General features: G+C 23.0%; 3 protein-coding genes across 6 annotated transcripts; 2 read left to right on the plus strand and 1 right to left on the minus strand.

Moving 5' to 3' along the window:
- Window positions 1-37: 37 nt before the first annotated feature.
- On the plus strand, window positions 38-5893 carry LOC122719183 (DNA-directed RNA polymerase I subunit RPA1). Of its 2 annotated transcripts, XM_043944797.1 has the most exons (5): window positions 41-412; window positions 535-4886; window positions 5032-5187; window positions 5269-5572; window positions 5652-5893. In XM_043944797.1, the coding sequence occupies exons 1-5, from the start codon at window positions 229-231 to the stop codon at window positions 5777-5779; spliced, it is 5124 nt and encodes a 1707-aa protein (XP_043800732.1). In that variant the 5' UTR covers window positions 41-228; the 3' UTR covers window positions 5780-5893. The 2 variants fall into 2 exon arrangements, with proteins under 2 accessions (XP_043800733.1, XP_043800732.1); XM_043944798.1 differs by lacking the exon at window positions 5652-5893 and having other exon boundaries at window positions 38-412; window positions 5447-5572.
- Window positions 5894-6060: 167 nt separating this feature from the next.
- LOC122719188 (thioredoxin-2-like) lies at window positions 6061-7938 on the minus strand. The gene is made up of 4 exons (XM_043944809.1): window positions 7620-7938; window positions 6479-6595; window positions 6275-6388; window positions 6061-6188 (listed from the first exon to the last, which is right to left on the minus strand). Exons 1-4 carry the CDS (start codon window positions 7641-7643, stop codon window positions 6126-6128), a joined length of 318 nt encoding a protein of 105 aa, XP_043800744.1. The 5' UTR covers window positions 7644-7938; the 3' UTR covers window positions 6061-6125.
- Window positions 7939-11545: 3607 nt separating this feature from the next.
- On the plus strand, window positions 11546-24343 carry LOC122719185 (alpha-amylase 3-like). Of its 3 annotated transcripts, none has more exons than XM_043944802.1 (9): window positions 11546-11782; window positions 11946-11994; window positions 13483-13586; window positions 15104-15314; window positions 17481-17617; window positions 21058-21251; window positions 21444-22431; window positions 22621-22889; window positions 23073-24343. In XM_043944802.1, the coding sequence occupies exons 1-9, from the start codon at window positions 11561-11563 to the stop codon at window positions 23296-23298; spliced, it is 2400 nt and encodes a 799-aa protein (XP_043800737.1). In that variant the 5' UTR covers window positions 11546-11560; the 3' UTR covers window positions 23299-24343. The 3 variants fall into 3 exon arrangements, with proteins under 3 accessions (XP_043800737.1, XP_043800738.1, XP_043800739.1); XM_043944803.1 differs by having other exon boundaries at window positions 21070-21251; XM_043944804.1 differs by lacking the exons at window positions 11546-11782; window positions 11946-11994 and having other exon boundaries at window positions 15007-15314.
- The last annotated feature ends 230 nt before the right edge of the window (window positions 24344-24573 follow it).

The raw sequence follows: 24573 nt of genomic DNA on the forward strand, positions 1-24573 counted from the left end.
ACAAAGATTTTATAACCTAAAACTTATTTATAAATAATTTATAAATAATTAATACATAATATAATTAGTGAAAAATAGATAGATTATTAAAATTATCATTTTTTTTAAGAAAAATTATTGTACGTGAAAATCTATGATATCTCTTTTCTAATAAAAAAAATTGATAAAATTTCTATGAAATTTAAAAAAAGTAGATTTGTTTTTTAGAAAAAAAATACATTTATTAAAATGGTACAGCATAAATATCATACTCCACGTTTAACTCCAAAACATTTAGATCCAAAATGCTTAATGTTTTCTATGTTTACTGCAAATGATATAAGAAACTTAAGTGTTGCTAAAATAAGAACACCTTTATCATTTAATATTTTGGGACATCCTCTAAAAGGAGGTTTATATGATCCATCATTAGGTAAATAATTCAATAAATATTATTATATATATATATATATATATATATATATATATATAAAATAGAAAAAAAAGAAAAAACTATATATTAACTATATTAATATATATTTATTTTTGTTGTAGGTCCTCTTTTAGAAAGTTCAGATCCATGTGGAACATGTGGATGCAATGTATTCAAATGTCCAGGTCACTTTGGACATATAGAATTACCTATGCCAGTTATAAATCCATTATTTCATAAAGGATTATGTATGTTAATTAAATTAGCATGTTTAAATTGTTTCAATTTACAAATTCCATCTTATGTAAAATTATTACTCTCTGCAAAATTGAAATTACTTCAACAAGGATATCTCAGTGATCTTGAAAGTTTAGAACAAGAAGTAATGATTGTTGTCTTTAACTCAGATAATCCTTATAATGTTGATATACAATCTGTTCAAAATGTTATTGATAATTACATTGAAAATCTTCTTAATAAACAAAGATTTAATCAGTCTTTTGTACAATACAATGAAATTGACATAAACACTAAAAATATTAATACACAATGGCATACTTGTGTTGAAAATGTTCTTAAACAATATACAACACCGAAAATTTGTGTATATTGTGAAGAACCTATATCAAAAATCACAACATTAAAAAATAAAATAATGACAACTAAAATATCTAATCTATCTAATGAAACAATGCAATCACGTGGTGTAATACATAAATTGGATACTGTAATGATAATGCCAGATCAATCTAAAGATTATCTTAGAAAACTTTGGCAAAATGAAAAAAATTTCTTAAAGGTTATTATACCTTGCTTTGGAATGGTAGATATTGAATATCCAACTGATATATTTTTTTTTGAAGTAATACCAGTTCTACCACCTATAGTAAGACCAATTAATTTTATTAATGGACAAATGATAGAACATCCACAATCTCAAGTTTATAAGAGTATCATTCAAGATTGTCTTGTACTTCGAAATATCATTCAAACAATTCAAGATGGTGATACAGAACAATTACCAGAAGAGGGAAAAGTTGTTTATGATCACATAAAAGGTAATACAGCAATTGAAAAATTGCATAATGCTTGGCAAAATTTGCAAATAAATGTAGATCATTTAATGGATCGTGACATGAATAGAACTGCAGATTCTGCAAATTGTCAAGGACTAAAACAAGTTATAGAAAAAAAAGAGGGAATTATTAGAATGCATATGATGGGTAAAAGAGTTAATTTTGCTGCTCGATCAGTTATTACTCCAGATCCTAATTTGAACATAGATGAAATTGGTATTCCTGAAGCTTTTGCATTGAAACTAACATATCCAACACCAGTTACACCTTGGAATGTTGTACAATTAAGACAATTAGTTTTGAATGGCCCTAATATTCATCCTGGAGCAGTAATGATTGAAAATGAAGATGGAAGTATACAACGTATTTCTATTTCAGATGCTATTCAAAGAGAGGCTATTGCAAAACGTCTTTTAACAACAAGTGATAAAGCAAATAAATTTTTTAAAGGCATTAAAATTGTACATAGACATTTACAAAATGGAGATATTCTATTATTAAATCGTCAACCAACTTTGCATAAACCTAGTATTATGGCTCACAAAGCACGTATTTTAAAGGGAGAAAAAACATTACGTTTACATTATGCTAATTGTAAAAGTTATAATGCAGATTTTGATGGTGATGAGATCAATGCTCATCATCCTCAAAATGAACTAGCCAGAAGTGAAGGTTACAATATAGCAAATGTATCTAATCAATATCTTGTACCTAAAGATGGTACTCCATTAAGTGGCCTTATTCAAGATCATATAATTTCTGGTGTCCGTTTAACAGTAAGAGGAACATTTTTTTCACGCGAAGATTATATGCAATTAGTTTATGCTGCTTTATCTACAATACAAGATAATATAATTCTTCTTCCTCCTAGTATTATAAAACCAATAGCTTTATGGTCTGGTAAACAAATTATATCAACTGTTATCATTAATATTATTCCATCAAATCAAGCGCGTATTAATTTAACAGCAAGTGCCAAGATCAATGCAAAACAATGGCAAATTGAAAAAACAAGATATTGGAAATGTGGTACTGAATTTTCAAATCCCAATACAATGTCAGAAGCTGAGGTAATAATACGAAATGGAGAACTATTATGTGGTGTACTTGATAAAACACATTATGGTGCAACTCCATTTGGTCTTGTACATTGCATTTTTGAATTATATGGAGGAACATGTTCTGCAAAATTATTAAGTGCTTTTGGTAAATTGTTTCAAGCAGCTTTACAAAGAAATGGATTTACACTTGGCATTGAAGATATTTTATTATTAAAAAAAGCAGATAAGAAACGCAAAGAAATTATTTCTAACTGTAGAAAAATTGGTGAAAATATTCAAAAATCTGTATTGGAATTACCTAATGATACACCTATGGATATAGTTACATCTAAAATGGAAGAATCTTATTGGAATGATCCTAAATTTCGCGCTCAAGTCGATCGAAAATACAAAAGTACATTAGATATTTATACTAATGATATAAATAAAATATGTTTACCAGCTGGTCTTTTGAAAAAATTTCCAGATAATAATTTACAATTAATGGTTCAATCTGGTGCAAAAGGTTCTACTGTAAATACTATGCAAATATCTTGTTTACTTGGACAAATTGAATTAGAAGGAAAAAGACCACCTTTAATGATCAGTGGAAAAAGTCTTCCAAGTTTTTCTGCATATGATCCAACACCAAGAGCAGGTGGTTTTATTGATGGTAGATTTATGACAGGAATTAAACCTCAAGAATTTTTTTTTCATTGCATGGCCGGTCGTGAAGGTCTCATTGATACTGCTGTGAAAACTAGTAGATCAGGATATTTACAAAGATGTCTTATTAAACATCTTGAAGGATTAGTCATTAATTATGATTCAACAGTACGAGATTCAGATGGTAGTTTAGTACAGATTTATTATGGAGAAGATGGATTAGATATACCGGGTTCACGATTTTTAAAAAAAGAACAATTAAATTTTTTGATAGATAATAAAAATGCGATTGTAAATGAAGAAATGGTAAAAAATTTAAAAGAAGATTCAGATACAGATAAAATTTTAAAATTGGTGAAAAAAATTAAAAAATGGGAAAGTAAAAATGGAAATACGTTACAAAAGAAAAGAATTAGTCCATTTACAAGATTTTCAATGGAAAATATGAATATTAAGAGTTCAAAGTATAAAGAAATCGATAAACAAAGTGGAAGAAGCAAAGCTGCTGTTTCATATATGAGAAAATGGATAAGAACTACTGAAGAGGATAAAAAATGGATATATAATGAATGTATTAGATGTCCGGATCCAGTAATGTCAAAATATAGACAAGATATAGATTTTGGTGTACTTTCTGAACGATTAGAAAATTTAATAGATGAATATTTAACTAATAAATCTAAAAATTTTATTATAAGGAAAAAAGATTTAAGAGATCTTTTATCTATGAAAGTAATGAAAGTTGTTTGTCCACCTGGTGAACCAGTAGGTTTATTAGCAGCACAATCAATAGGAGAGCCATCAACACAAATGACTTTGAATACTTTCCATTTCGCCGGTCGTGGAGAAATGAATGTTACTTTGGGTATACCTAGATTACGAGAAATATTAATGATGGCATCAAAAAATATTAAAACACCTAGCATGGAAATACCATTTCGAAAAGATTTAAAAAATGTAATAAAACGATCAAATAAATTAAAATTAAAATTGACCAAATGTATTTTATCAAATGTTTTAGATAATATTATCGTTAATAGAAAAATGCAGCAATGGCCTAATAGACAATTAATATATACTATAACTATTAATTATCTTCCGCATAAATCTTATAAAGGAGAATTTTGTGTTCAACCACATGAAATATTAAAGAAAACTGAAGAAGTATTTTTTAAAGAAATATTTAAAGAAATTAAAAAAATTGCTAAAATAACAGGTGCTTTATTACATGTTGAAGAGGAAAAAAAATCTATATATGAAGATGATGTTTTATTAGATCAAATAGAACCTGATCAAGAAACAGAATCTATGTTGAAACCACAAACAAATTTAGGAGAAATGCATGAATCTTCAGATGAAGAAGCAGCAGCAGAAGATGCAGATGCAACTTTAATACGAACCATTTCACGTCATAGAGAAAATCAAGAATATGAAGATCCAGAAGAAGAGGAAATGGAAGACATAAATGAAAAAGAAGATGATATAGAAAATGAAACAGAAAAGTTAAGAATTGAAGTCCAAGAACAAAATGAAGATGAAGATGATGATGACATAGAAAATGAGAAATCAGAATGTATTACAAGTGAAATATATAATATACAAAAAAAGAAGAATATTAGAAATATGTATGTTAATGCATTAGAATATGATTATGATGAGAAAAAATTTACATGGTGTAAATTGACATTTTGGGTAAATAAGAAATTATATATTATATATTTATAATATATATTTATATTTATTTATATTATTTAAATTTAATCTAATATATAAGTATATTTTCTTAAATTATAATAAAATAATTATATTAATATTTATAATAATAATAACTTTTCAGTTACCTCTTAAAATGTTAAAATTAGACTTACCAACAATAATTAAAAATGTTGCAAATAGAATTATTTTATGGGAAGTACCTTGTATAAAACGTGCTTTTACATTTCAAAATAATAATGGAGAAACAATTCTTAAAACTGATGGTATTAATATCATAGTAAGTAAAAAATTTTTATATTGATCATAATTTTGTATATTATATATTATTTTTACTTATATATATTTTTTTTTAATATAGGAAATGTTTAAATATGATAAATTTTTAAATTTGAATCAATTATATTCTAATGATATTTATAGTATTTCTCAAACATATGGTATTGAAGCTGCTAACAGAGTTATTATAAAAGAAGTGAGAGATGTATTCAAGATGTATGGAATTACAGTTGATTCTAGACATCTGTCTTTAATTGCAGATTATATGACTTTTGATGGTAGATTTCAACCTCTTAGTCGTAAAGGAATGGAAGAATCAGCATCTCCTTTACAACAAATGAGTTTTGAAAGTTCGCTTAATTTCTTAAAAAATGCAGCTTTACAAGGTAAAAAAGAAAATAAATTATTGAAATTATTTACTGATTGGAAAATTACATATTTAATTTTTATTTTTATTTTTTATAGGAAAACGAGATAATTTGGAATCTCCTTCTAGTCGACTAATGTTAGGTCAACCTTGCAAATCTGGTACTGGAATATGTTCATTATTAGTGAAAATACATAAACAATCAGAAAACAATGCAATTGTATAAATGTATATTAAATATCAATAGTGTTATACTTAATAATGTACTAATTATTATATGCAATTATATAAATAAATGTAGTAATTAATTTTTTACATTATTAAATAATAAAATAAAAAATGTTGATGCATATTTTTATAAGCTGATTATATTTTATTTTGCAAATAAAATATGTATAATAAAATTGACAATGTATTAACACAAATTTATATATTTTTTTATCTTTATCTTGTGAATAATAAATGGCTTTATTTCTTAATAAGAATATAAGAAGTTTCTGCTAATCATTTTTGTTGATTAATATTAATTAATAGATAATTCTGTTTAAAAATATTTTTATTATTAAAATTATTTATTTGTGTTTCTGAATTGTGTTTTTAAGTTTATCATAATTAGCACCAGAAAAGTTTTCCAGCTAAAACATAGAATATATTGAATTATTAATTCTTAATTATTTTTTTTACTTATATGAAATTTATATTAATTTAAAATAATACATACCACTTTGTTATTTTTGATGAAAACAAAGGTAGGCATACTGGTAATTTCATATTCACCAACAATATCTTCGCATTCATCTACATCAACTTTCAAAAAAATAACATCTTCCATTTCCTATTATAAAAAGACATAAAAATTATTTAATAAAAATTTTTTTTAAATAAAATAAAATAATATTTTAAATTAAATAAAATAATATCTAACCAGTGATAACTCTTCTACTTTAGGTCCAATTATTTTGCATGGACCACACCACACAGCAAAAAAATCAATTACAACCAATTGATCTCCAGCTTTTTCAAGCTGATTTTTTAAATCACTCTGTAAAGATAATATAAGTAAATATTAATATTAATATTATTAATTGTATAATATATGTTAATAATGTTAATATAAATATTAAATATTGATTAAATTTTGAAATAGAATTATGTTTTAGTATATTTTATTATCATAATTCATGAAAGTAATTAAATAATAAATTATACTGTTATATATATAATGATTTTATATCAGTTTTATATTTGTCCTAAATAGTTATCTATTTCTGGTTATCATTTATTTGATATTAGTAAAGTAAAAAAACAGATATTTTATAATAAAAATATATGTTATTAAAATTATAAAAATATAAACTAAAATATTTAGAATAAGAAAAATATAAAAATGTATATTTTTTATTAATTCACGATTTTTTAAACTTATTATAAATTTTTCTCAAAAATATAAAAAATTAATAAAAAAAGTAATATTTATTTAGAATAATCCTATATAAATAATTTATAAAAATCAATTAAATAATTTAAAATTAATAAACAAATTATTGTCACGTTAAATTGTCCCGCCTATAAAATTTATCTATCATGGAAGCATGCTTGAATCATATACCTTATAGATACAACGAATTCAATATTACAAACTATATTATGTAGTAATTGGAATTGTGATTGATGTAATATTAAATGAACACTATACTCGAAAATATTTATCACATATATGTATTTTATGTATTTAAAATAAATAAATGAATATCGAAACAATTCTACGATTGCAAGTACTTCACGCAATAGTTCATGCTTCGGATCGAAATTTTTTCGTCACATTATGAGGAAACTTCGTTACTGAACTAAGCAAGATAATCGATTATTTCAAGGTCAATTATTTTATAAAAAATATACTAAATTTAAATAAATTCCATTGTAAACTAAAAATATAATTTTGACTCTTTTTTTTATTTAAAAAATTAATATGATTATTTAACATATATGAATCAAATATATATGCATAATTTTTTTATTTATAAATATAATGAAACTTTATAATGAATATATTATTAATTACTTACGGCATTCTTAATTTGGTAAATCATTTTTATTTATTCTAGGAATTACGTTCTAAGCTTGTCCACAAGTACTACCGAACCAACAATTTCGATGCTTCGTTAACGACTGAGCGCTGTGCTCTGAATCCTCAGTAGTTCTATTCTTCCTTCTCTGACTTACGCTTCACGTAGTGAACATATTCTCCTTCACGTTTACTTTCTTTCTCTTTCTTAAATTTGGGTTCCATAGAATGATGTCACTCGATACAAGTATGGCGAAGGTAAAGTGAGATGTATACTAGACATACGTATTTATTTTATTCGCGGTTCATCGAAAAACTTTCAAAGATCTATTTCCGAACATTTCCTTAGATTGTATTGTACTTCCTATTACAACTTATATCATAATAACATAGTGCACACAATTTCGAAGGATATTTGTTTTCATATATGTATATTCATTTTTTAAAGTTATAGATATATATACATAAAATTGCAAAATATTACGCAATTAAATATATTTTTCATATTTTTTATTCTATTAAACACTTGTCTTATTGCGACATAATATTTAGCATTAAATAATATTTTTTATTAATGATAAGATATTACGTTTATTTCGATATTGTAGAATAATATTTACGCAATAAATAATTAATTTAATATTTTGTAGATTATAAAAAAAAATCTTTAAAATTAAAATATTTTATTTAAAGATATATAAAGATATATTTTATATTTTCATAATTTTGAAACATTATAAAACATTGATTACATTCATGGAATGAATAGTATTAGAAAGCTTTCTCAGTAATATTCTTATAAACAAGTAACCTTAGCTATTATATATTATAGTACATAGAATACCGTCTCAAAGAAATCGATTAATACATTTACATTAGTTTTTATTATTCTCTTAGATTAACTATATAAAATATTTGTAATGTAAAATAATAAAAAATAAAAAAAATAATTTCATTTTTATAAATTATTATTTTTTACTTTAAAAATGATATAATATATAAATATATCAGATGATTTCATTTATAAAAAGTAGTAGTATTCAATGATATCATATTTCCTCTAACAATGACATTTTTAAATTATAAATGCATTGTTGATTCCTTTCGAAAGATTAATATTATGTTTAAAGTTGTTGTATTTGTTCATAAAAATCTGTATTTTTAGCAAATCGATAATAGCAATTCAGTAATATCTGAATGACAATGCAAAAATTGATCGAGATTAACTTCCTTTTATATCTAAATTAGATATGATACGTTATATTTCCCAATCAAATATATGCTCTTAACATTTAATATTTTTTTATTTAAATAATGTAATATAATAATATTTAATAAAAATTTATTAAATATTATCAAATATTTATCAAAAAATATGGATTTATTTAATTTTTTAATACAATATTTTAAAACAAACCGTTAAATATTATTTTTAATTGAATTTTATCACGAAATTTTATTTTCAAATAATATTTTCAACAAAAAATTTTATTATATTTCTGTTTACATAATATATATGACATATACATACTATTTTATTTATACATAATTTAATATAGGATTTGATATATAATTACATTTTATTATAAAATATTTTTAAATTAAAATAAATTATATATCGAAAAGTGAATATTGAAAAAAAATAATAAAATTATTACTTATTAATAAATAAATAAATAACATTAATAATTGTCACTTTGAAACTTTATTATTCAAGTTTCCTTATATTGATTAAAAATTTATATACAATACTATAGTAAATTCTATATAATATATATTTTATATAACAAAATTAAAGATAAGTTTGTTATCACAATATTAAAAATAAAGTTTATAATGGATTATTTAAGAATTTAAATATATTCAAATAAATGTAATAATTAAAAAAATAATATAAATATCAATTAAACATTATATATAAGTGTTCTTTTGTTTATAATAATTGATATAAAACATTATTTTTTTTTGTGACTATAATAACAATAACTATTATGAAATATATAAATAATTTACTCAAAAATAATAAATAATAATAATGAATTTAATATCATTTAATTTTTTTAGTTTAAAAAATTATAAATTATATTTCAATAATTTTTTATTTATTTAATATGCAAATATATTTTTATAATGTTGAATTAAATATTTTATAAAAAATATATAGAAGTATATAGAACTATATAAAAGTATATAGTTTTACAAAAACAAAAGTATAGATACTATGTGAGTACTTTATTAAGCTTTATCAAGTTTCATTATCACTTTAGTATATTATATTATCGATTTAGTCATGGATTTAGTCTAGAATTAGATTATAATATCAAGAAATTAAAAAATATGAATGTAAAATTATGTAATTATGTGCTTTTATATCAGAAATAAGAATGTATATTATAAAATAAAATTTACAGATGAGATACAAATTTGAGAGATTGTAAAATATAATTTAAATTAATTTAAAATAGAACACTTTTTATTTCTTTCCATTTTTTGGCAAAAAGAAGGTTGTAAACAGAAGATGTATACGTGACATATAATTTTTTTCCGTATTTTTTGCAATATTATTAATCTAATGCAGAAATAATAAAAAATAATAAAAGAATAATATAAGGAAAATGATAAAACATAAAATCACATAAAGATTATCATTGACAAGAAATATAATAAATGAATGGTAAAACTTACATCTTATATCTCAACTTGTGTTCAATGTTCTGAAATATCAATCGAGTAAAAAATTAGATTGCTTTGTGTGCCCTCTATAGTTTACAACTTAAAATAAAGTGGTGAGTGCAGAAATTATATTTAATTACTAAAATTGGCAGAGTCAAGAATTTAGAGTCAATTAACATTTTAAAAATAAATTCTTTAGTATATTCTTTCATAAAATTCATTAAAATGCTTTATATATATTAAATTATATTGTATTACGAATAATATAATTAATAAGATATTGGCATCATGAGTACATATATTTTGCAAATAAAATCAAAATGTGGAAAAAAGACAGAGATAGAATAAAAATTACTAAATCAACGTCATCTCTAGAGTGTCGCAAATGAAACAAAATAGACAAAGAAAATATATCATAGAAAAAGGATAGAAATAGAAATAGAATAAAAATTAACTACCAGTGCCATCTTTTAAATATCACAGATATCTCTTCAAAGACAAGAGAATAAAATAGAATAAGAATTGAGTATCAGCGCCATTTCTTAAGTATTTTTAGAAAGATGCATTTGAAAGATAGCGCTAATATTCAATTTTTATTCTATTTTATTCTACTTTTGAAAAAATTTATTTAAAAAATAGGACTGATAGTCAATTCAGTAGTTTTTATTTTTAGTCTTCTTCTATGTTATGTTTTATATTTTGTTAAAATAAAAGTTTATTTTTAATTCTTACTTAATAGAATTATTTTTATAATTAAAATAAAATATATATAATAAAATGAAAAATTTGTAAAACATATATAAATATATGTTTTTGTTATTAAAATTTAATTTCATTTTTAATCATTATATTATTAAGTCTATTTTGTATATTGTTTGTGCTGCCATCATAAATGAAATTCAATCGATATTATCAAATATGATATTACCATCATATTAAGCATTCAACACGTGAATGAATGTTAACATCCTAAAAGGGGCTATAAAAAGAAATGTTAATATGATTATTACAATATATATGTGTAATATTGCAATAATTATGATTAATTTGGAGTAATTTATATATATAATAGCATGATTTTTATAACTTAGTTTATAGTTTAACTTTTTATGATGATATAATATTTCAAAAGATTGTTTTTAACATTTTAAGCGATGTTTGCTTTTTAAATTAATACTTTGAAATAATCTTATAATAATAATTATTGTTATTAATATCGATATAATTAGGATTATCAAGATTATTGAGCTTCTAATCGTCACAGTTGATATGATGGATTACATCGCAAGCGCGCAGACTCGAGGAGGGCGCGAACGTCTCGATCAGAAAGGCGAGACACGACGGGATAAAACGGAACGAAACGGAGTTGCTAAATATAATACGCGAAGGTACGCGATTCTCTTACGGCTGGAGACTGCAAGATGGTCTTCAACATTCAAAAGCACAAATATTGTCCTCGATAGTGATTTTATTGTTATTGTTGTTTTATTGGTAGGTTCTTTACGACGGAAATCATAACATAGAAAAGTGAATAGTTGTGACGAAACAAATAAATTAAGATATAATTTGTTTTAAAGAAAATCTTTTGTTAGTTTTGTGATTTTTTTAAGGGTTAAGCTTTCTTGAGAACGGTTCTTATACCTATGTGTTTTAGGTTTTCTGCCGATGTCGTCTTTGTCACGTGATAATCAACCGAATTATAGGTAAGTTATTGTTTCGAATAAATTATAATTTTTAATTCAATATTAGGAAATGTAAAATTAATCATTAATTTAATGATACATTTTAAATGATCTCATTATGGCAAATATGGTTATGATATAAAATATGTGTGATAGTATAATAATTTTTTTTCTTTTCTAAACTGTAATCATTTCTAAATGATAAATATAAATGATATGTCATTGAAATTTACATATTCATTTTTTGTCTTTTTGTTTTTTTAATTATCATATTATTTATGTAACAATATAATTACTATAAAAAGTTTTTTGAGATTTATTAAATTCTAATTAATATTAGAATTTATTTGTAATAATAATTTATTTACAAAACAAATGTAAGTGTATGTATATATAAATATTTATTTTACAATTAGTATATTCGTTTCAAATTAATGCTAAATCGAAAATTCTGTTATTTGTCTTTTTATTCAAAAATATAAATGTTTGAATTAATATATTGTTTGAATATATTATACAATGAATTGCATCTTGTTTTAATAGATTTTTTTCATATATTTTTATTTACTAAGTATATTTATATACGCACAAAAATGATAATTGAGATATGTGCACATATTTTTCCTCAATTTCTTCAATTCATCAAAAATTTCTAAATATTTGTTCTTACATTCTTAAACATATATATATTTCATAAAATTATTCAATTATAATTAATTTATGCATTTAATATCGAGTTTATATACATATATTCAATTGTATAATAATATAAGCATAATCATAAATTTTTTCTTGGTGATCTAACCTGATCTAATGCATCGTTGAAATGTGACGTAATAACGAATTGTCCATTCGGATAACGCGGGAACGAAACAATGACGAATCCTAAGAATCATTTGGACAGCCCTTTTCAACGATCCTGTTTAATGGATTAGGGGAGAAAATCGTAGCTTGGCCAAACGCGTAGTTCATAGAATTTTTCGATCAATAGTCGTCGTCGTACTTACAATCGGCTTACAGTTCGTAAATATAACGACCGTTTGGATTGCGTTTTGTTCGAACGTATTATATGACATATACTAACCTGTGTGCAACTCATACACCATTCTCATGAATACATCCATAAGATCGTATTTCAGCAGAGAACGTTCAGTCATAATTTCGCTCATTAAATGCAGTCGGGCAAATAATAATGCCACGTGGCTATTTTTTTGTTTCCAATCTTCTTATATATTTATTTTAATCCGGTCTTAGTACGGATATTCAATAAGGAAAAAATTCAAATAGAGATAAAACCGTAAAGAATAAAATTAAAAAAAAAAGTTAAACTATAAAAAAGAAAGTTATGGATTATTGAATGGTGAAGTATTGAGTGAAACTAAAGTATTTTGATATTTTTTTTTTTTTTTGACAAATTTAATGAAGTCTAATGAAGTATATTCGCTTACTTTGTTATTTAAAATAATCGACATGACAAAGCAATTAGATTTTTTTATATTTGTCCAACAGAGATGAATATCCAGAAGCCTGAGGGTCTTCTATCTGTGGTTTTACCAACTGAACTTGCTTCTTCACCGAGTTCGCGACAACTCATTATAAATCAAGACCAACAGGTGTGTTCGATATAAATAACCTGACCAAAAGTACCTTTTGTCTTTCATTCTTTTGTTGTTTTTGTTTTTTCTCATTCATTTAATATCATGTGATGTTAGTATCCTAATAGCTTTCAAAATTTTTTTAATATATCATTATATAAATTATGAAATATAAATTCTTTTAATGCTGTAATTATAAGTAATTTATATATAATATATTAATCTTGATAAGATAAGATAATTCAGATGCTTTTTTAAAACTATATATGCTTTTCTAAAACATAATGTATAACATAAATTTATAACTTATAATGTCTTTTTATTTTCTTTCAAAAAAGATATGTTTAGATATTGACATTGATTTCAGATAAGCAATAGAAGTGATAAGCAGTATTGAGTTATAACTCAATAATATTATAAATATTAATTATTTTAAATTGAGTTATACAATATATACAATTGAATAAAAATATATACAATTAAATATAATTTATAAATAGTTATATATAAAATATTTTTCATTTAATAATCAGATTTATAAAATTCAAATTTTTATTTACATAAAAATGAACAAACGTATCATTTGTTTATTAATAAAGAATAAATTCGAAAAAATGAATAAATTCTGCTTTAATGATTATATTGGAAATTATAAAGATGATGAATAATGAAATTTAAAACATTTTTATTAATTTGTTGCTTAATTTTTATATATAATATATATAATATGATGCATATAATTTTTATAATATTTATATGTTATATTGAATAATTTCAATCTTTCTTTATATAAATATTAAACATAATATTATAAGTTCATTTCTTCAGATAATCCTCAGAATCATTTACTTATGTTTCTTAATCTAATCTCAATTTAAATCTCAATTTAAAAAATATAAATAAAACATATATACAACTTGTAAATAATAACATGATATTAATTAAATTATAAAATTATAAATTATAATGTAATTAAAATTATTTAAATTTATTAATTAAATTAAAGTTCAGATATTATAAATAATAAAATGATAAAAAAATGAAAAAAAATTATCTTTAAATTATGAAATATAAATTATAAATAATAAACAAAATAAATAACAAATAAAAAATAGCATTAATAAGTATCATTGTTTTATTATATCATTTTCATTATCATCATATTTATTTAATACAATCAAGTCAATCTAAAAAGAAATATTAACAAAATCACTATCACAAAATATATAAACATTACAAAAATTATTTATGAATAGACATTTAATATCTTATAATTTATTAAATACAAATTTAAAACTGTTATTTAAACTTATACATAATTTAATTTATCGTACTTATTTTATTCTTTCGATTATATATTCAATATAATTACTTTTATCGCTTCTCTGGTTTCATAAAATTAAATATATTTATTTTGTTGTTTTGTTTTTCAAAAAAGAATACGTACATATATTTTAAAATGAAGAAAATCAGAAGAAAAAAAAATTTCCTCGAAGAATAATGATGTAATGCAAATTGGATACGTCGTTTACCAGGATGAAGAGGCGTCGGATTGTCCACTTTTAACTCCTAGTCCGCCGACCACTCAAGTGAACAATGCTTTGGAATCAAGCGCGATCTTCGTCTCTCTGGAAGGAAATCCCGTGGAATCAATTCCACCACCAACACTTGAAAACATTAATAAAGAAGATGGCCTTAATGAGTTCATGAACATAGTAAACAGCTCAAGCAGAACGCTGAATGATGGTAGGTTTCCTTCAATAGTTGGCATATTTTAAGATAATCATATGCATTTTTAACATATTATTTTTTGAAGATTTTGTCTTATTGAATTATAATTCTATATCTTAAATATGATATTTTTAATTTTATGTTTTATTAAAGAACTATTAAACATCATTTTATTTAGTTACATATATTAATAATTTTGTTTTTTTTTTAATGTTAAATATATTTTGAAAATATATTATATGATATAAAAATCTAATTATATAAATATATAATATTATATAAAAAATAGATGAATTTACAGGACAATATTTTATTTATTTAAAATTTTCTGATGAATTAATATTGATTTATAAGAGATTTGAACAATGATTTTAAGCATTATGAAGAATTCATCATAATAAAATATACTGATTTTCTTTATATCTTCTTTATATTCTATCACATTTCATATGAATTAAAATTCATATATAATCATTTCATGAGTCATAACTTTTGTGTATGCAATAATACAAGAAAAATACGAAGAGTTATTTAGCATCAGAATCTAAAGACTAAAAATATTATAATAAAAATTACTGACAGAATGGTCAAAATGATTACATTCAAGGATATAGCATGATGATAAATGAAAACTCAAATTAAATTGATGAATTTCTTAAATGTCATGATTTAAGAAATTTTATATTATTTTGCATTTAAAAAGGATATTTTTTATTTCTATAAAAAACTACTAATATGTATTGTTTATTCTAAATTAAAATAATTCTATGTAACAAATTATATATACTATTCACATGTTTTATGAATAATTCATATTTATGTAAAGAAGTAGAATTAATTTTAATATTCAAATTAATATATTTTAATTAAAATTAATAAAATTGAAAAATTTATTTTCTAAGTTTTATTTTAAAATTGAAACTTATTTTTAATATTTAAAATAAATATATATTAATAAAATAGAAAAATGAAATCAACATGTATTTCTTTTAAAAAATTGTTTAAAAAATGATTATACATGAAGTGTTAATGTGAGTGATAGCTATTTTGGTTATAAAGTTCACGGTATGTGTATCTTTCTCGGTTTAGAATGTTTAATTTAGAACAGATGTTCTTACAAATGTATACCTATTTTATATGCAGTTTCAAATTTTATTAATTTTATGAATTTGATTAATTTTTTTTCTTCAATAATTAAAATAATGTAATTAAATGTATATTTAATTTAATTATTACAATTATTGATAAAAGAAAAATTGATCTTTTTTGCTGAAAAGAATTAGTAGATATATTGATTTTCAATTTATATCGAATAAATACATATAATATATATTGAATTAATATAATTCATAAAATAATAAATACATATAATAAATATTGAATTTTTTGAAAGATTATTTATCTTTACTATTTAGAAAAAAAAATTTTTTTATCAAATATGATATCATGATTGCTATTTAAATTAATTTATTTTTTTATTTCTATAAGATAAGAGTTAAAACATTATTATCAAATGCATAACAATCAGTAATTATTACAATTATTGATAAATTTTTGCATTTTTTAAAGATAAATACCTATTAATAAATTAATAATATATATGTTAGTTTATAATTTAAAGTAATTAAAAACGATTTCTTCTTTATACAATATAAATTCTATATAATTAAAATATTAAAATTTTTAGATAGATGATGTTAATTTGATGGCCAGAGACATAATAATAAGAATTACGAGTTGCATATCAGCAAACTAAAATTCACCACTGTTCCTCTTCCAATTAAAAATAATAATATTTAACTCTGTGGCTGTACATGCAATAAAACAACACAAATTCACACTCCTTTTCATCAAGTGGCGCGAATCGCGTAGTACTTCAATCATCATCAACTCTTACATAATGGCGTCGCGTTAATATGCACGGCACTTAAACGATAAAATGCCTTAATGGATTCCGGCTTCAATTGGAGTGACGAATTTTATTGATCTTAACGATGTCTCGATCCTCGAAGTGTGTCTCGTGCTCAGAGTAAAATGAATGCTTATTGTTGATGGCTTGATAGATTCGAACAATTGCGAAACAAGTGCAAAGAAGCTTTTTAATTTTGATACACGATCCAAACAATCGCACGCAATTGAAAAACACGTACATTATTTTATTTGATCGTTAATTAATTGCAGAACCAAGTTCACGGGATCCGATGGTGGAATCGACGACTAGTGGAAGCAGCAGTGACACAAATGGGCCTGTTTGTGCACAATTATTGACGCAGTTGAACACAGCCTATCAACACCTTGCTCCTGATGCTCAAGCATTGGTAAGCTTTTAATAAATTTTTGTCATTAATGAAATTTTTTTGTAGTAAAATGATAAGATGAATCTGATGGAACATATATAGCGAGATTATACGAAACGTAAGCATGAATGCAAATTCTTTAGACAATAAATATTAAAGATATATTTATTAAAATAATTCTCATCATACAAGATAATGACAAGGAAATTCTGTTTTTTGAATAAATTTATTATTAAATATAAATTTATATATTAAATAATAAATAAATTTATTAAATATAAAATTATTATATTTTTATTACGTATTACTCAAACTAACAAATCTCTGATTTTAATTAAATATTGTTTATAATCTTAAAACTATTAATTTTTCGATTTATATTTATTAGAATTTTTTATTTGACGAATATTATCTATCTCTTTAAAAGTTAAGAATTTCTTTTTTTATCATTCCATATATTTTAGATGATTTTAATGATTATAATTTTTAATGAATAATTTGATTTTATTAAATTTTATATGAAGTTTTTTTTAAAATATTAATGCGTAAATTTAAAAAAGTTATAGTTTTTGTTAACCAAATAAGTATGTGTTGCAATTATTATAAGATCTTACATCTAGTGAATTTTAATTTTATGCACATCTTGCTGCATTTGTTTCACCAACAATAACTTTGATTACATCAGAAATAACTATTTATGAAATTGTTTTTTTTTAATCCTCTATGGCTCGATTTAAATTTTTTCATGTAAATATTCACTTTAATAATTCACATTAATTTATAAAAAAAAAAAATTTCACATATAGTCATATATTATCTAAGTTTTGACGTCTTCGAGAGTTTCTTAATTACATAAAAGGATCTAACAAATTCTCACGTGCCACTCAATACATGGAAAGATGAATGTGATGAAATACGACATCGAGCCAGCAGAGTTAATTATATTATTTGAGTATATGTTGCAAATAGCTATACCATTACGCTTTTTGCATATTTATGGATTATATTCCGATAAAATGCTGAATTCCTATATATCCTATATATCATTTATGAATAATATGGATAACAGACATGTTTTTTAATAAAAAAATTTAATAGAAAATAATAAAAATGATGAGATTATATCATTATTAGCTTATTATATTTTATAATGCCCAAATAATAGAAGAATTGTGTATATTATTGTATATTCGTTGATAATTATCTTCACTTTTGTAATTTGTTTGCTAATGCACGCTTTGTTTTGATCACGGCCGATCACCTGTTCTATCTTCGTTCTAATTATGTCAAGTTCAATTGCATCTACGCATTTCATACTTTTATTTTTGACACATGTCATTCTATATATCTTTAATTATGAAATTTTATCGTGATTAAGCATGTTTTCATTCATTCATTACAATTATATACAATAATCCACTATCGAGAAGATAATAATAGTACAAATTAAAAATAGATTTATTGAATTACCTATAATTTACTGTAATATATAATATATAAATATATCATATAAATATATGAAATAGTATATAAATAAAAAAAAGGACTAAAGAATGGAATAAAAAAGATTTTATTTATATTTTATAAATAAAAATAATTTTCATGATTTTAAACTTAAAAAAATTCTATAATATTTTGACGATATATGAAGTTATTAATTTCCTTTCATAATTTTTATTTTTATTTTTATTTTTATTTTTAACGGAAGGAATATTTCAGAGGAATTTTTATCAATCTTTTATGATTAAAATAAAGAATTAAAATTTATTTAATAAATTATAAATGTGAATAATATATGGGTATAATCATAAAATATTATTTTTATCATTCATTTTTATTACAATTTTTAAAATTAAAAAATTAATTTGTAAAATTATTTTATAAAGTAATTTTAAAAAATATTGGCTTCTGTTATAGGATTATAGATACCATAAATTAGTATGGTTAGCGAAATTAATACTGTAAGTCCTTTAATATGCTTAAGTGATATGAAAATTGATATTCTTCTTTACTGAATATGATAGCTCACTCATGAAACAAGAGGAACTTACTCTCTTAGATTTTTTATTCAAGTTTACTTTTATACTATCTTTTTTCCAGATTTCATTTAATTCAGAATTTAGTATTTAGTAAAATATAATTTTTTTATTGACTATGCAATTATCAGTTATTAAATAATTTTATTTATATTTTTTACCAATTCATTAGTAATTTCATTTAATCTTATCAATATAATTCTTTGATAAGGATTATAATAATAGATATTTTCTATCATAAAAATTAAATATAATTATTTTTTTATGTATCATATGAAATATAGATTATATAATTTGGAAGTTATATTTAATCATTTTATTATTCCTGATATATTAAAAAAAATAATAAAAATATTATAATTAAATTAAAAAAAAAACTTTTTTAATATTTAAAATCAATAATATTTTGAATCTATTTTTATTTTATTTATTACAATTAAATAAAAATAAATTATTTGAAAATTAAATATACAAGTTCTGTATTTAAAATGTTTTGATCATTTTGGCACATAAGAGGAATTCTTTGCCAAACGTCGCTAGCGCAATATTCTTGTCGCAATATGTCCATTCGTGTTTAATAAATCTTTAAAGTGATAAAAAAAAAATGACGTAATTGTACATTTAGAGATCATCATTAATATCTTCTAATAATATTAATTTTATTCAATTTGAATATAATAAGATTTAAATTCTATCATTTTTTATTTTGTGTAATAAATTTAAAAATTTCTTGATGTCTTAATTACTTTATTTTTGATTATGAAACAAACTATTCAGATATTGCATTAGTTTTGGCATGTTTAATGTTATTTAATGATATTGAATCATAGAAATGAACTATTTAGAAACCATTTACGACATTTGATATTATTAAAAATTTACGACATTTGATATTATTAAAAATTTAGAACTCTCAACAATTTCCTATGAATAGGGTAATATATGTTAACATAAATCATAATATTTCAACAGTTTTGTATAAATAGGCTAATATTAACATAAATTATGTTAGGTGGATTATTTATAAGCAGCAAGAAAGTTTATATATTTAATCATTATTACTACTTATATTACTATCTATATTTCTTATTTGCACATCTACACATTCATTAATATCACATTCTCCTTAACAATAATAATAATTTACATCTCAGTGAAATAAAAATTTAAAACAGAGAAATCGTTGATACAACATATGGAGTATTGAAAGTATTCTTTAGAATGACCTAGATAATTATTCTACTATGATTTGTATCTGTTATATTTCAATATCAATGCACAATCATGCTAATGGCAAACCAAAAAACGATTGGTATCGCATAATTGGGCGTTTTGATCATGGTGAAGGAAAACCATTTTATGTTATGTTACTAATCGCTTGCCTGCTTTCTAACATCGTTATGAACATAAACTGTAACTGTTTAGTTTTACAATCAGGAGAATGGCGGAAAACCACCTTTGGTTGGGATTCAATTGATGGTACCAAAACCATCAAAGGATTATCGTTTTATGAAATGGAATTGGCCGCTCATTAGGAAGACTTGTTTCTGGTCTCTGATGTCAGTTCTCGCTGGTTGCACAGCATTGGTTATTGGTGTAATCGCTACAATGCCAAGAAAGTAAGTATTAATTTATATTTTTATTTTTAAAATATCAAATCTATTGAAAATTATGTTCAAACGTTCTCAATATTTAATCATTTAGTATTATTTAGTAATCATTATTTAATCATAGATTTTTTTGTGAATTGAATATCTAAATAAAATTCAAAAAATCAATATTTTTAAAATAATTCATATTTATCTCAATAGATGTGATCCTGCAGTTCAATGGTGGCAAGGCAGTGTCTTCTACGAAATATTTCCAGCATCTTTTCAAGATTCCACGAAAGGTGGGGATGGTATAGGCGATCTTCGAGGCATAACGATGCGTTTGGATTATTTAAAGAAATTAGGCGTGCGTGGAATTCGTCTAAATTCTATTTTCCCAGCAGCCCATTATCCCGAATACTATAGGAACATAGAAAATTTGACAGATCTTAATAAACAATTAGGAACATTGGATGATTTTTCTAAGCTTGTGCGCGAGATTCATCGTCAAAATATGAGTCTGATATTAGATTTGCCGTTATATCCCTTCATAAAGACTCTATATAGCGAAAGTACGCCATTTGAAAAACAAAATAAAACAGACAAAGCCGTGCATGAAAGAAGAAATGTTACCGATACCGTAATTCTGCAGGAAATAATACCAACGATACCCTCGATGCCGCAACAAACAATACAGAATATCCAAATGTTTGAGAGATTTAATACATATCAGAATTATAATAATGTATCAGAAAATTCTGTTACAACAGCCATTAATGTTTGGCTGAAAAGAGGAGTCGATGGCTTCTACTTAAAAGGACTGGAACATTATGTCAACGAAGAATCCTTTATGAACATCTTGAAGCATTGGAAATCAATTCTAGGGTCTGAAAGAATATTTATTTGTCATATAGATGCTTTGAATGCTGCTAAAACGGTTGCGGCAAAAGATTCCATTTTAATGAAAGTAGATCTCGTAGATATTCCGTTAAATATCGCGAATGGTACGAAGGAGATAAAAAGACAAATAGAGAATGTCACGAAAGGTATATTGTTCGAGAAACCTGGTTATTCTTGGGTACACTGGTCCATAGGTAGCGTGGATTCTAAAAGGATTGCTTCTACCATTAGCGTGAAGAATGCTACTTTATCAGCTACATTGTTAGGGTTGATGCTTCCGGGAACACCAAATATATTCTACGGTGATGAGGTATACAAATTGAATATAACACGAATATATCTACTACTATAATATATAAAATGTCATAAGGATCCCAGGAATTTAGAAGCGTATGTTATTTTATAGAAATAATCATATGGAATATGATTCATTATATGTACATATGTATTATGATAAAATTTAATAATATTTTATAGATTTTAATTGATTAATATTTAGATAGGTATTATGGATTGCGAATGCGAGGATCATAAAGATCTTGCTCACGTGCACAATTTGCCTCCCATGTATTGGGATGGAATCGACAATTCCAACATTAAATTTACATCCCTTGGTGTTACGCCTTGGCTTCCGGAATCTACAAAACCATTAGAGACAAGTTTATTCGGAACTATTGCTGAAATAATTACTCTTAGATCAGAAACAACACCAATTTATGTAAAAGCGGTGCTAAAAGAAAATCAGGTGCTGGCGAACTGTGATATTAGGTAATATAAATTTATAAAAATTAAATATTACGATGAAATTTTGAAATTTTTTTATAATTCTATATTTTTTTTATATTTAAAAGAGCAAAATTTAGTAAAATAAAAATTTTTTGCAAAATTAAAAATTATTAACTTTGTATTAATTTTTAATACAAAAAAAATTTTTACTATTTTTTTTTTTAGATATGCAGATGATGAAATAATTGTAATAGAAAGATGGTATCCAAGACGGAATTCTTATGTCTTTTTAGCAAATCTAGGTAACAAGTCACAAATGAAGGATTTATCTTTTCTTTATTACGGTGGTCAAGTTGTAGTTGGGCCATCATACAGATTAAATAAAGACGTATATTTCAAGGAACTTACTATACCTCCGGGAGAGGCTTTTGTCATAAAACTTGATAAATGAAAATTTGTTATGAATTTAAAGATTTACATAACATTCATTTTATATATACGATCAAGATATTAATGTCTTTGATTAATATGTTCAGCGTGAATTTGTGATATTTTATTTGACAAATATCGTTGCGAACATTGTACAACGAATGTTAGATATAAAAGTTCCTATTAATCATAAATCAATGAGGAACTACAATGTCCAAAAGAACGAATTTATTATTATATTTATAAAAAATGATATATACGATAGAAAAAGAAAGAAAAAAGAAAGCAAAAGTTTGTGCGGTCTCAACGATTTTCATATACACGGGTAAAATGTGCTTAGAAATAAAATCAAAAGCTCATGAAGAAATCAAATTCTATATTATTAATTTTAATCTTTTAATAAGATGATAATAATGAAAGAGCACAACGAACGATCGCATTTCACATTCCAAGAAAAGACAGATCATTTCACGTTTGCCTGTGTTCATTTTAATAATCGAAGTTTAGAATGAGAGATTGTTTAGCTATTTTGTATATCTTTTAATCATTTTGATAACAAAATCATGTTCGATTATTCTCAGTCATAATAGAAATTCAATATAAAAGTCGAAAATATTTTTCATATTTTATAAAATGACAAGAAAATATCATCATACGATTTTAAATTTCAGATCAATTTGAAATATATAGCAAATATTTTTATAATGAATTTTATCACGTAAAAATAACTGTTCGCAACGTGTCATTTTTACTTCTTTTGTAATCATTTTGGTACTAATCGAGTGATATTTTACTGATGTGTGAATTAAATGGTGCTTAGGCAAAAATATCTTTTTTCTATTCTTATTCAATATGATACGTTGTGTGTTATGATGCCAATTTTATATGTTACATGTGACTTAATTATATATTTGGTCGAACTTTTGGTACAAATTTCTTAATAGTATTAAACAAGAATTATAATATTTATTATCTATATAACAAATATTTAATCTATTAAAATTTTTACTTCAACAAACTTTCAATTTTGATGTGAATATTAATATTCGAAAATAAAAAAAATGTTATCTGAAAATTTTTTAATTTTTATTTGTTCTTATTTACTTATATCTTATTTTACATTATTATATAATGATAAAAATAATAGAAAATAAAAAAATAAAATTAAAGGATTTGAAATATATTTGTAGTTGAGTACCACTGATATCTTTCTCGCAAGTGGTTATTTCTGCCTTCGTTGCTTTATAAGAGAATTCTATAGCATAGTACCTCGAGGAGTTCCCTCGTGCAACACCGC

Source organism: Apis laboriosa, unplaced genomic scaffold (assembly GCF_014066325.1).
Source record: "Apis laboriosa isolate Shangri-la unplaced genomic scaffold, ASM1406632v1 scaffold70_cov154, whole genome shotgun sequence".
NCBI classification, from domain to species: Eukaryota; Metazoa; Arthropoda; class Insecta; order Hymenoptera; family Apidae; genus Apis; species Apis laboriosa.

Excerpts from the sequence above, each read along its gene's own strand:
- LOC122719188 (XM_043944809.1), bottom strand. The coding sequence starts at position 7,643 with ATGATTTACCAAATTAAGAATGCC. Across the intron at positions 6,389-6,478 it reads AAGTAGAAGAGTTATCACTG|GAAATGGAAGATGTTATTTT; the intron begins GTTAGATATTAT and ends TTTTTATAATAG. Across the intron at positions 6,189-6,274 it reads TCATCAAAAATAACAAAGTG|CTGGAAAACTTTTCTGGTGC; the intron begins GTATGTATTATT and ends TCTATGTTTTAG.
- LOC122719185 (XM_043944802.1), top strand. The coding sequence starts at position 11,561 with ATGATGGATTACATCGCAAGCGCGCAGACTCGAGGAGGGCGCGAACGT. Across the intron at positions 11,783-11,945 it reads TTGTTATTGTTGTTTTATTG|GTTTTCTGCCGATGTCGTCT; the intron begins GTAGGTTCTTTA and ends TATGTGTTTTAG. Across the intron at positions 17,618-21,057 it reads CTCCTGATGCTCAAGCATTG|TTTTACAATCAGGAGAATGG; the intron begins GTAAGCTTTTAA and ends GTAACTGTTTAG.
- LOC122719183 (XM_043944797.1), top strand. The coding sequence starts at position 229 with ATGGTACAGCATAAATATCATACTCCACGTTTAACTCCAAAACATTTA. Across the intron at positions 413-534 it reads TTTATATGATCCATCATTAG|GTCCTCTTTTAGAAAGTTCA; the intron begins GTAAATAATTCA and ends TTTTTGTTGTAG. Across the intron at positions 4,887-5,031 it reads GGTGTAAATTGACATTTTGG|TTACCTCTTAAAATGTTAAA; the intron begins GTAAATAAGAAA and ends ATAACTTTTCAG.